Genomic DNA, 13,150 nt, shown 5'->3' on the forward strand with positions numbered 1-13,150 from the left:
AGCTCATTGACTAGAATCATATTCTTATGTGTTTGCATCATTTCATCAACTACATGATAATTACTGCAACTCACAATGAGTGGAGCAGTATGATACATGAAAGTATGAAACACTAAAGGCAGTCAGGGGGGAAAAAAACAGCAGAAATACCAATGCATCAGTAATGCTACATACATTCTGTTAACTGCAATACCTGTGTAAATATTTCTGTCTAGATTTGTGATGTACCTGGAGAGAGACCTGCGCAAAGCCACTCCCCTCAGAGAGAACCCCGGCCAATCAGGATACCTGTCTCAGTGTCTGAATCTACTGATTGTATATCTGAGTAGCACTGCACCTCTCATACTGGGTACAACCCGCATATAAACACGCACAATACCCCTCTGCATGCATGCTACGTGTGTATTTTGCCAATTTAACAACTCAACATCCTCCTTTTCTCTCTCTCTTCATCCTTCATCAACTACATCTGAAAATTTCTGTTTATGTATTTTGATTCTGTAAAAACATTCATGGAATTTCAGGTTAGTAAGAAAACTTAAATGTTTTTGCTTGCTGTGGTAAAATGCTTTTCTTCTTACTCTTCGCTTTGTTTTACATTTTAGCATGTACCTCTGTATTACAATGAGTAGCCCCATCAGCTCTCTCTTTCCTATTCATCTCCTCTTGTGTCCCTTTGTCTTGTCTCCTGTCCTTTCGTCTCTCTAGAGGATGTCTTATGTGCCTTACAAGGTGTGATCGGAAGGAGACACCCGTCTACAGTTCAGAGCAGACAGCTTAAACACACTTTGCCTACAATGTCTGTAGTGCTGGAACTTCTTTCATCACAGGTAAAATGGAACTAAAGGAGTTTTTTTTCATTGACTAAAGTTCTCACATTACTTCTTGCAATGCAGTCCTTATTGTTCAGCACAGTGTTGCTTATTTTGCTTCAAAACTCTCTCTTCTCACAGGTCTTTAGATCTCAAATTGTAACTGAAGAGTTTCTAGCTCAAATTGGATTACTGTTGGTAAGTGTTTGGTAATGCATAATTACCAACAGACATGTTTAGGTAGGGTCTCTATCTGTCTCTTTAGTCATTTAGTAATTGTTTTACAAACTGAAGGAAGTAACACTGACATTTTGAATTTCAATTCATTTGACAAGTTAAAATATATGGAAATATCCAAACAGGTTTAGTACATTAAGACAATAAGGATAACATAAAAGCTGTACAGATATTCACTGCAGCCCTTTGATATTTAGGCAGGGAGAAAGTCTGGGAACCAAAACACAGAACAACACATAGTGATTCATACATGTCTAAAGAAGAATGAATACAACCATCACTCTCTGCCCTCTCTCTTTGTGACAGAACTATATCACCTCTATAGAGTCCAATGAAACAAATCTGACCAGTTCTCTGGGTGAGTTACTTTCTCAGTTGTTTACACGTGTTCAATAAGAATCTACTATAGTTTATTTCTTTGACCAAACTTTATTATGCATTCATCTTAAGTGTTTTGGATTGTGTTTTCCCTCTATACACTGTTTGATCTTTATGTTCATCGTTAGTTATTTATGTGATGCTTTTATACACATTTTAAATGGGTTTTTCCCCTTGAAACTTAATGTGTTTACCTTTTTAAAAAGAGACTGATCAAGTGATGAACTAAGCATTCTGTAGTTAAAGTCAATATCACTTTGTAAAAAACTCATATTTTCTTGTACGCAAAGTTTAGTTGTGAAGGCTGCACTTAAACTCCGCTAAGTCACCTTTGGATCATAAGAAAAGAAAATATAATTATAAAATGTAAAATATAAGGAGAGTCACTGATACATACAGCCTTGATGAGGCAGCCTTAGTGCAGTGCTTCTGGAGATGCTGAGGGGGTTCAGTGCCTCGCTGAAAGGCAATAATATCAACCACACTCTAGTTGGAACAAATGGAATACACCCAGCTGTCTGTGCAGAGAGTTCAGCTGCTGGTCAGACTGCAGGTCATCCTCCACTTTTATTGAGCAGATGATTCATTGGAGCTGAATTATATTTGGTTCCCCGTTAGGTGCAGCAGTATGTGAGGAGTTGATTAGGACATCTCTGTCCATTGTGGAAGTCCTGAGCCAGCACCATGATCTCACCTCTCCACATCATAGTGCTGTAAGTATGCATGCAAGCAAATACGCAACTAATTTCCTTTATGTATGTGCTTTGTATTGAAACCATGTTGAATTACATCGCCCCTATCAAATAAAATAGAAAAAAAATAAATAAATGCATACTGTCTACCTGATACAGCACTAACTAAATATCTGAGGAGGTACGTGCCTGTCTGTCTGTCTAACTGACTGTCTGACTGCTGAGAGTTTAGTAAAGAAATATAGGACAGGTATCTTGTGATATTTAGCAAATGTCAGCACATTACATTTGACAGGACTTTGGAGACAACCTGTCATCATCCTGGTATTTTGTTATACTCTGCAACTGTCAGATTTCTAACATACATTTTTGCTGCTCAGACTTTTGGAAAAACATAAATGATACATAAGTTTCTTTGCTGTGATAGAGAGCTTGCAGAGAACATGTGAGGGCTATAAAAACTGTCAGGTGTACATTAAAGTGTCTCCATGAATATATCCAGTTTTTGTCCATTTCGTCTTGGTGGCCCCTTTTTTTGTATTCAGTGGTTGTCTTCCAGTCTACTAAATCTGTCCATTAGTGGTCAGAGGACAGAGGGTCAACTTGTGTGCTATTAGTCAAGAAACTAATCAACTATTGAACCAACAGAGCCTCATCAGATCTGTGCGTGTCTCTGTGTGAATACGTGTATTTGCCTGGGATGGCACGATGTGATTGTGTTTAATGACTATTGACATATGGAAGTGGAGAGCAGCAGGAAGCAGACAGGATGGAGGGAGAGAAAAGACAAGCGATGAGGAATAGAGGAAAGGAACAAAGAGGAGGCTTGCTGCTACTGATGGTCAATAACACAGGAAGACACTTTAATTACCACCAGCCAGCTCAGATTAACTTTTATTGCCCGCTGGACAAGGACACACAGTCATGTTTGAGTTAGTTTAAGTCTCTGAATCCTTATCACAAAGTAAAGTTTGCAGTAACGTCTGTCTCCACAACCCCTCAAACTGCTTTCACGCTATGGGAAAACATTAAATTTGTTCTTTATTCATCTTTAAAAAATTAAACATTTCAGTTATGTAAGCATTACCTGTTTGAACCAAGTCGTGATGAGGATAAATTCCCTAAGTGTTCCCACTGATTTAATGTGCCCTTGAACTGTTACATGAAAAAACAGTTAAAACACTTTATGAGCTACACAAGTCTTTAAAAAACATCTGTAAACAAATACAATTTAAAATCTATGTGCTTGATGTTATTGTACTAAATGTGCATTCAGCCACAAGACTGTTTCATCACTTTTTGGGTTATAGCATATTTTGAAATTTAGTGTTAAACTTTGATTTGGAACATTGGGGAGAAGACACATCCCATAGGAATAAAACAATTTTCTCTAAAAGAAATCCACGTTGTTCTGATTTCATATATAAAATCACAACACCAGACACTGAGTAACAATAAGCTACAGGAAAAGCCGACTGGTGGTTGCATTTACATCACTATTAAACAATATCAAATTTAGTCAGTTAGCAATGGACACAGAAAAAAAACGCCATCCTCTTTTCATTGACAACCATTCAGTCTTCTCGTGAGGCCAATATATAGTAAGCATGGCTGTATCCAGGAGCTGCATGCTAACAATAACCTATTTCTTGTTGACTTAATGATATACAGTAGCTTCAGCACAGCAGGTATATTGGATAAAAAAGTAGTTTTGTGCGCTGCCTAATCAACAATGTACACATGAGGTTTGTTAGTTTGTTTACTAGAAGAAACAGAAGTAGGATTTCAGAATACCAGCTGTTGCGAGTGATTTGCAAACAGTAGAAAAGGTAAAATAAAAAGTATATAGAACATTTCATCTGTTCTTGTCCTGTGAAAATACAGATGGAATAGCATATCACTATTTTTGTATTGGTTGCAAAGCAAAGTGAAGGAAAGTATTCATCTGTTGTTACAATGGCAGTGATGGGAAAACTACTCGTAGAACAGGTAGACAAACAGAAAATAGGTACAAGAAAGGATTTCAGACATTGTGGGGACATGTCACCTATAGTTCACAGTTCAGAGAATTGCACCAAGCCTTTTTCCCCACACAGACACTCTATCCAGTCTTTTGATGGTCGTGACATTAATACACACACCATTAAGTGGTGGACAACATCCTTTGTAGTTTCCTTTCTCTGGCTTTCAAAGTAATGACCTCACACACACTCACTCAGCATTAGTGTTGTTTCTATGGTAATATTAGTAATCATGCAAATTCATGCAATACAGATCCATGCCTAAATAAGGCCATTGACAGTTGTAGAGAGGTGTGTGTGTGTGTGTGTGTGTGTGTGTGTGTGTGTGTGTGTGTGTGTGTGTGTGTGTGTGTGTGTGTGTGTGTGTGTGTGTGTGTATGTGTGTGTGGGTGTGTTTGATCAAAGAGATCATTCAACAGTGTATTTCCATAGTAATTTGATCTTCTGTGACAGTGGTCTGTGTGGTTGATGCCCAGTGAATTAATATAATACAGTGTTCTCTATTCAGTTTAATGTAAAAATATATCCTGTTTTCAGATTTGCTGTGTATTAAGTAGTTTTTCAGAGGGAAGGCTGAAATTGCTTCTATTGATGTTTCTTTCTTCCCCTCACATGAGAGAACACGGAACCAAATTGAACTATTGATAATATTTATACTGTTTATGTTCAACATTGAGATTGATGTAAATTAAGTTTTACATTTAAAAGCCTTCAGCACATTGGCAGTGGTTTTGCAGATACACTTTCTTCTGCTACAGAATTTAAGCCTGTTTTGACCTAAGTTGTTTCATGTCCACGGAACTGAGAAATGATCTGCAGATGAACTTATAACAAAGAAATAACACCAGATTGTAATTGACTCTTCCAGATTTTTGCATTGCTTTACTAGAGTAGGTAATGTGCTTCATACAGATTATCTTGAAAAAGGACAATTAAGCTTATTTTGTCTATTTATGTCTCCTGAAGGTTGTGGATGCCATCCTGCCTCCTCTGATAACACTGGCTTTCAGCAGAAATGGTAAGAGAAATGGTGGGTCATTTTTGAGAGAGGGAAGAGAGGATGAGGCAGACGAGATATGGACATACAAACAAATGTCAGAGTTAGGGAGGAGGACACGGACTAAGGAACAGAAAAAGCCGCACTTAAGAGTTGAAGAGATAGTTTAGAAAGATACAGGCTTGGTCCTGATAGCTGAATGGTTAAGGCACATACCACGAAGCAGTTGTCCTCGGTTCCACCCCTTCATTTCCGTCCTTCCTTTTCGGGTGTTTCTTGTCAGTTGTCAAACATGCTAAAATGCTAAAATATCTTTAAAACAAAGATAAACACTGAATATACAGCACATCCATATGGATGGTGAGCAAGACACTGCCCTTGTATGTTTGAGTATGTTTTCTGGATTAATAAATTGCAGTAACAACTGAAACGTGTCATTGTATTTATACTCTGCAGTGTTTTGACCCTCAGTGAATTTTTATGTTTCTTTTTCTTGTCTCCCAGGAAAACAGTCAGTAAGAGTATGTTTTCTGGAGTCATATTCTCAGACTAAAATGACACATTAATACATTTAAAACATGCCACTTAACATACTCTTTCCTCATTATTGAGCTCTGGTGATATTCTAAAATTAAATCTCACCGCATTACTGTTGCCTCTAAATCAACAATATCCAAGTAAAGTAATGATCATATGATATTATGCAAATGTCACATGTATATCATGGTTCCCGTAGAAACAGACTTACTAAGACAGTCTCTCAGCTACAGTATGTGTACACTCGAAAGCTACCACAGGCCGCACACTCATACAGTACTTTAAACACCTCTTGTAAACTATGTCAATACTCTCCTTCTTTCTGTGTGTGTTTGTGTGTGTTCCAGTGGAGTGGTCTGTGTTTGTTTTGAGGTTGCTATCGGAACTCAGTCTCATCCTGCTGGTCCAGGGAAGTGATGGAACTGAGGAGGATGAGGGGACAAAGGAGCAGAAAGGTAGAAGAGAGGAAGGAGGAGGTGCAGCTGAAGGAATAGAAGATGGAAGCTCCTGTAGTCAACTCATAGCTCTTGTCACTAAATTTCTTCTTTCAAGGTTGGTCTGACTCTTGATTAGTATCTGTCTGATGGTGTCTCTGTGCCTCCTTTATTTTGTGTTTGCGTACAGAGAGCACAACATATCCAACTTGATTGTTATACTTAAATACAATTAGTTTTAAATGAGACTATTGTCTTGATTCCCACCCATTGTGTCAGTGGTATTGTTATTGATTGTGTTTCTCAACAAACATTCATTTTAACCTCCCATTTACAACCATGACATAGTTCCATGAAGTCCAACCGAGTCCTTAGCTTATGCCAAATGTCCTTTTCTTTTTTTTAAACACTAGCCATGCAGAGACATAATGTTCAAGCCAAAACAGCTGGAATACAGTGGCTGCTAGTTCCAAAATAAGTCAAGCCTTTGTAGCTCGGTGAGAGCAGGTGATAATATCAGAGCTTTAGAGGAGACAAAGCCCTAATTACATGAAATGAAAACAGGGAATCCAGCCGTCAGTTCTCTGATTTTTTCAGGGTTTTCCAGGTGACAGTCTTGTTATTGATACGAGTAATATGGTAATGATATATATATGTATATTGATACCTCCAGCACTTTAAAATGGAATATATAGAGTATCTGTGATCAAGCATTCTGCTATGTGGGCCCACATCACATCCTTGTACTTGTCCAGCTAACTGACACCCACATTTTGAGTGTTTGGATCAAATGATTGAACAATATGTGGAGTGCAGAGACAGACAAATGTAGTATGTCGATATTTCTGGCATCTCACTTCTCGTTTCTCACTCCTATATCTATACTGTCTCCTTCTTTACCATTATTATTCTTATCTCCCTTTTTAAAAGTTTTTCTCTCTCATGGTTGCTTCATGTGTTACCTCTTGTTCCTCTTGTTCCACCCCACCCCCCCTCAACCCCCCAGCATCTTTCCCCTTACTCCCCCCTTTGCTTCTCAAATTCTCCCTTCTGCTCATCCTCCCACATTTCCTTTTCTCTCCTTCTCCTATTATAACTCTAGTTCTCCCCTCCCCCTCTTCTCCACCCCTCTCTCCAGATCTGCTCCAGTTTACACTCTGTTACTAATGATCAGAACAGTACATTAATTATTAACACTACGAAAGCCAAACGTTGTACTTATGCATGTTTGTGTCTAGGTATGAGTCTCTCCTTCGAGCAGCAGAGCCAATCCCACTCTACGCACTCAAACTCCTGGTATCGATGACTGAGCACAGCACGCACATCGGCAGGTAGTGTACACACAGGCGCTCAGTCAGTCACGCACTTGAGTCAAGCACAGAGACAACAAAACATTGATGAAGCATCGTAATACCAAAATATGACCTTAGTGTACCATCCCAATTATTATCAACACAATAAAGTCCATCGAAGACTACAGAAAACACATCCACTGATGTAGTCTTATGTACAGCAGCAAACCTGCTCTATAGACGCTTCTCAGCCTGTTCTACTGGACAAGGATCCACCTCTTAACATATATTATATTTACAGAAATTTTATGTTAATGTGTTCGTTAACTGGAGATACTTTTGACTCCATTATTCTAGTTCTCTATTTGAGACCAAGCTTTGGTACTATTGAATTATTTTGGAGTCCTAGCAGGCACACACACAAATACACACCGGCACATTTTAGGTGCTCTATGTGTAATGTTTTAATGCCAAGGCCAGTGATTCCCAGTTCAGCACTGTGAATCACTATAAACTGTTTTTTATTCACTACCACATACACAGACACAGACACCCACTTTCATACACAAACAGATAAATGCACTAACACACACATGCAGACTTACTATTAGCAGTGATTTATTTACCCACTATAGTACATACAGAGACACACAAATGATTATTTATTTATTGATGTAGCTGATGCACATTCAGAGCTAATAGCAACATCAGCACAGCTGCACCACTTCTGGTAATCTACATTCAATAAGACCTTTTTCACCCCTCTTAAAGCCAGTGTTTTCTACATTAGTAATCAGTTTAGTGGCAGGCATAAGGTGCTGTATCAGCTAAGATGTGTAAAGACTTGACATATTGTGCTGATATACTGTATCTTGGCACACCAGCTACTTCCAAATAGCTTTGTTAAAATGTGTACTGCACATTCTTCAGATACAGAACACTAAGACAAAATTATTGCTGGCGTCAAAGTAAAATTCACCTCTGCATAATGTTGAAGTAATTTACTATTCATGAATTTAAAAACATGTCTTGAGAAAGTAGTCATTTGACACCAAAATAAAACGAGGTAATGATGTGTCTTCTGGTTCGGTTGTACAGACAATCTGCTGATCCCCAGTCCAACCGTGAGATGACTCACCTGTGTGTGTGTGTGTGTGTGTGTGTGTGTGTGTGTGTGGTTATACATGCATGTACTCACTCATGCATGCGCTGATGTATGTGTGTGTTTGATGGATGTGTTCTGACAGCAGCTGTCAGTAAGTCTTGATTCTCTGGTCATCTGTCTTCTCTTTTCAGGTGTTTACAGAGACAGAACGTAAGAGTGAAAAAAGAGGAGGCAGAGAGACAGACATTGGGGAAGGATGGAAGGAAGGACACATGGAGGAAATAGGAAAGAGATAGGCAGCGTGGGTCAGTTAGATGGATGGGGAAAAGGAAACACTTAGGAGGAGGGAAAATGTTGACAAAGGGTGGGGGATGAGGATAAAAGGGATAAAGTGTTAATGGATGAGGTAGCATGAATCCACTTGCATTACTTCTTTGTTCTGAAGTGAAGTTGAGTAAAAGCAGGAGAAAAACATAGACATCAGATTCCCTCAGTAACAGTTGTTATAGCTGTAGATCAGCCAAATTATGGAATCAGGAGCCTGATGTAGCAAAAAGTTGCTGCTACCTTGATAATACAAAATTTATCCTCCAAACTTTGTTGGTTGTATTTAAGGCAAGCTAAGTATTGGTCACTTAGTCAGTCAATGGATCACAAAGTAGTCATAGACATGGAAGTCTTCATGATCAAATCATGTTCAAACATTGTTCAACTCTAAGTATTAATTTACAAGAACCAAAAAAAACATTGTTAACCCTCTGTTTTGTCCCTCCTTCAGCTCCTTTCCTGCTTCTATTCACTTATTTTATCTACTTGTGCAATAATAACTCAACAAACCTCTTATCACTAATATCCCACTCTCCTTCCATCTCCATCCATCCCTCCCACCCTCCCAGAGTTCAAGGTTCACCCTCGTAGCTGAATACGCCGCTACTTCTCTTATCAGTAATATTACCCCCTCTCGTCTCCATTCTTTTCTTCCTCCACCTCTCCTCATCCCCCTCTTTCCTTGACACAAGTAGAGTGACGTGAACTTTTCAAATTGGTGTCAGCACTCTTCTTTCTACATCTCTGTTTTTCTCCAACTCTTTTCCCTCTGACATTATTAACAATATTTTACATTTTTTTCTCTGTCCCCCCTGTTCTCTTTCTCTCACCATCTCTAATTTATTAACATTAGTCCATATTTCTCTCTTTCTCTGTGCCCTCTCTCCACAACTCTCCCTCCATCACTGCGGTTATACAATCAGAAATTAAATTGCCTGGGTCTTGGTTAGATAAGTGTAGCTATGAAGCCAGCCGAGCGGTAATTAGATGGTAAATTGGGGACATTAACGTTGGGAAGGCAGCCTGCTGTTCCTCTCTGCATTATCACAGCCCAGACACACCTTCAAACAACTACATTTACTATGACCTTTAGCCAAAGAACCTTATGCTGTGTGGTTACATGTGTCTTCCCCAGTATGTTTCAGCGTCCTTATACCTATGTCTGTCTGCCAAACATGTGAATGTGACCTAGCCCTTTTACACATGCCAAGCTTATCAACCAAATATCAGGTAGTATTTTCTCTTAGTTTAACTAGGCTGTTTAATGCAATGTGATTGTAGAGGAATCCCTATCTTAAATAGCTCATAACTCTTGCCTATGTATTTTTTTCTTTCTTTTCTTTTATCATTAGTTAATAGCTTGGCACAGACTCAACCTTGCAACACTATTACATCATCAAATTGTATGTCATTTAGACACATAAGTCTCTCTAAGCCAGTGAAAAGTGGGATCATTAGGTGTTAACACCACCACGGCCGTTTTCACACGTTAAAAGTCTGTAATTGCATGTACCAGCTTGTTTTACTGGTTTTGTGGTGTGAATAATGCATAAAAAAAGCATTTTAAAATGTTCTTTGGATGATGCACATACTCATTAAGGTGTGTCATTGCTCCATAATGAGACTGTTCTCAAGGTAAGAACTTTGTAGTGCCTTGTGATAAACAGCAGATATTTGACTAAAACCTCTAAATTCTAGAAAATCACCTGACTTTATCTTAGGTGTTTACTGTATTTTTAGCTGAAATAACAAGGTCCATGATACCCTTTCAAAATCATCCAAGATTAAGCTTTAGATTTATATGACTAGTAGAGCAGAGGTTAATCTATCTTATTGGTTGTTCATGATTTGTTTTTATATACTCTTTAATAAAGCTAATACTGAAAGCTAATGATGTATGACTAACACAATGAAGACTGCCTCATCTGTGTTTTCAATTCTAGGTGGTCTGTTGTACTCTGGTGTGTTCGATGTCTGGTGTTTTGCACTGTGTCTATTGATGTATGGCTGGTGGTCTAAAGGTGGTCCAGTTTATCATGTCGCACTTGCCTGGCCTGTCCTCGCATCTCTCAGCCTGTCACCTACCTAATGGGAAACCATCCATCACACCTACAAACATAAACACATACTCACTCACACATATTTACCCCTTCATAAAAAACCCACCACTGGGCACTCATTGATCCTTGAATTCATTCATCATGGCAAGTAAAAAAAAACAGCTACTATGAGACATAGTCCATGTCCATAACTCCATACAGACAGTGAGTGCGCTCAATCAATGGAGATGAGTGCTGTTTAGCTAAAATACACATCTCTCGGGTACATTTCAGTGCCATTAGATCAGCACATCAACTCACTTATGGCTAACCTAAGGCATCAAGTAAAAATATCCATGATATTACAGCATATATTACAAATCATTTTATTAACCTGAGGTCAGACAAGAACAGAGAACTCACTCAAGTTGACATCCATGGCAGAGTATGCCACATTTGTAACAATTCTACTGATGAAGCAAGTAAGTAGCATGAAAACATTAGGTACATGAAGCCTGAAACTACTGCTTGGTCCAATTACTCAGCTGCTTTTGTAGATGCTGGTGATTTTTCTCTGAGGGTGGTGTAATGGTGTGTGGAATAGTTTTCTCACCACACATTGTGATATAATGAAACTGGTATTGATTTCTGTGTAAAAAGTAGCAAGACTGTAGCAAAAGTAATCAGATACAAGGAAAAGACAACATTTGTCTCATGTAGAACATAAAGTAGGCAATTGACCAATCAAAGAAAAACATTTAAGTAGTAAAAATGAAAGTATAAAGTTAGGAGGACTTGTTAATACCTTTAATGGCAGTTCACTCTTTTGCAGACCAGATGCATTTCTACCACATCTAACTTTTATTAAATGGCGACATTCTCCCAGTTGATCCGCCATCACTCTAAGATGGTTCCAAGGACACATTTTGCCTTAGCCCAAAAGCAGCAAATGCCTCAGGCTAGATAATTGCTCTGCTATTGTCAGTTTACGGAAGGTGCCTTCCTCCTCCTCCATAGGTCTGTTGTTTTGTTATTTTACTTGTGTATAAACCATAACCTGAAGTGATGTGTCATTTAAGAGGACAGCTGAGGATTTTATAGTTTTAAATAGGTTGTAACTAAAGTTCTGTCCCTGCTCAGGGGTGAAACACGTTGTTTACTACTGGAAAATCTACAGGAAATGATAAACACTGTTGTTTAAATATACGGGTTTCCATAAGTGCCCTGATCCTTGCTAGACGAGTAATAAATCATAGTTAAACTGAAGACAGATTTTTAAATTGGTTGACGGGCTTTGTTACCTTCAGTGTATTAACACCAGTCTGACTTCTATTGGCTTTGTTCTCATTACAGCCTGAATGTTTGTTGCTTTCTTATGCATGCAAACAGACACATACATACACAAGGTATGTACACATATGTGTTGACACTCCAACCACGCAGTAATTGGTTGAAAATCAAAGAACATTACCAGTATGTAGACAGAATGTCATTGCCTATACAGACATATATCTCTCTCCCTCTCTTCTACTCAGCTTTTTCTTCAAATTTTTGTATGTATGGAGTATCCACATATCTCTTTTGTTTTCACTCCCTCTATCCATTACTTTCTCCACTCCCTCTATCTCCCTCTATTCTCTGCCCAAATCTTCTTCCCTCTCCTCTAATCATCCCCTTCCTTTCTCCTCTTTGCTAAATGTAATCTTCTCTTACCTCATCTTCTCCTTAACTCTCATCACCTCTTCCCATCTCCTTCCCTCTCCTCTCCTACCTCCTCTCACTTCATCTGCTCTCATCGCGTCTCCTATTTTCATCTCTCTTCTCTCCCAATTCCACTGGTACCAGACGGGAGTCGCTGTAGCGGAACTCCAACCTTAATGAAGATGAAACAGCCCAGTGTGTGTGCACATGTGGGCGCATGTGTGCGTGCATGTGTGAACCGTGCAGTGAATCGCCTCTAAATTAAATTAATTTCTCACCCTCGTCTTTCTACCTCCAACATGTATTTTTCTCTTTCCTTTTCAGGTTGATCAAACACAGTAGGATCCTGCCAATGGTCTTTCAACTCATTATGGTAAGAAACCAATCTCACTTAATCAATTAATCAATTTTTATTCAGCCAATCAGCAAATCACTTGGTCATTCAGTCAGTCAATGAATCCACTCAGCTAATCAAACCCACTTATCACAATCTGTATTGTTTTATGGTATTTCTGCTGTGTTTTATTGCAGCTCCATTGAATTCTGTCTCCTTCCTTCCCTCTCCTCTCTCACTCATA

General features: G+C 38.7%; 1 protein-coding gene across 1 annotated transcript in view; it reads left to right on the forward strand.

Annotated features, from left to right (window-relative positions):
• The window catches only part of ulk4 (unc-51 like kinase 4), a 76,936-nt gene that overhangs the window by 37,360 nt on the left and 26,426 nt on the right, over positions 1–13,150 (forward strand). The window contains exons 22-30 of the mRNA XM_070835041.1: positions 216–349; positions 709–830; positions 954–1,010; positions 1,356–1,407; positions 2,046–2,140; positions 5,107–5,158; positions 6,022–6,226; positions 7,347–7,439; positions 12,897–12,945. Coding sequence (XP_070691142.1) covers positions 216–349; positions 709–830; positions 954–1,010; positions 1,356–1,407; positions 2,046–2,140; positions 5,107–5,158; positions 6,022–6,226; positions 7,347–7,439; positions 12,897–12,945 — 859 coding nt within the window. The remainder of the gene's footprint in view (positions 1–215; positions 350–708; positions 831–953; positions 1,011–1,355; positions 1,408–2,045; positions 2,141–5,106; positions 5,159–6,021; positions 6,227–7,346; positions 7,440–12,896; positions 12,946–13,150) is intronic.

The sequence above is a fragment of the Pempheris klunzingeri genome, chromosome 8 (genome assembly GCF_042242105.1).
Source record: "Pempheris klunzingeri isolate RE-2024b chromosome 8, fPemKlu1.hap1, whole genome shotgun sequence".
Lineage (NCBI taxonomy): Eukaryota > Metazoa > Chordata > Actinopteri > Acropomatiformes > Pempheridae > Pempheris > Pempheris klunzingeri.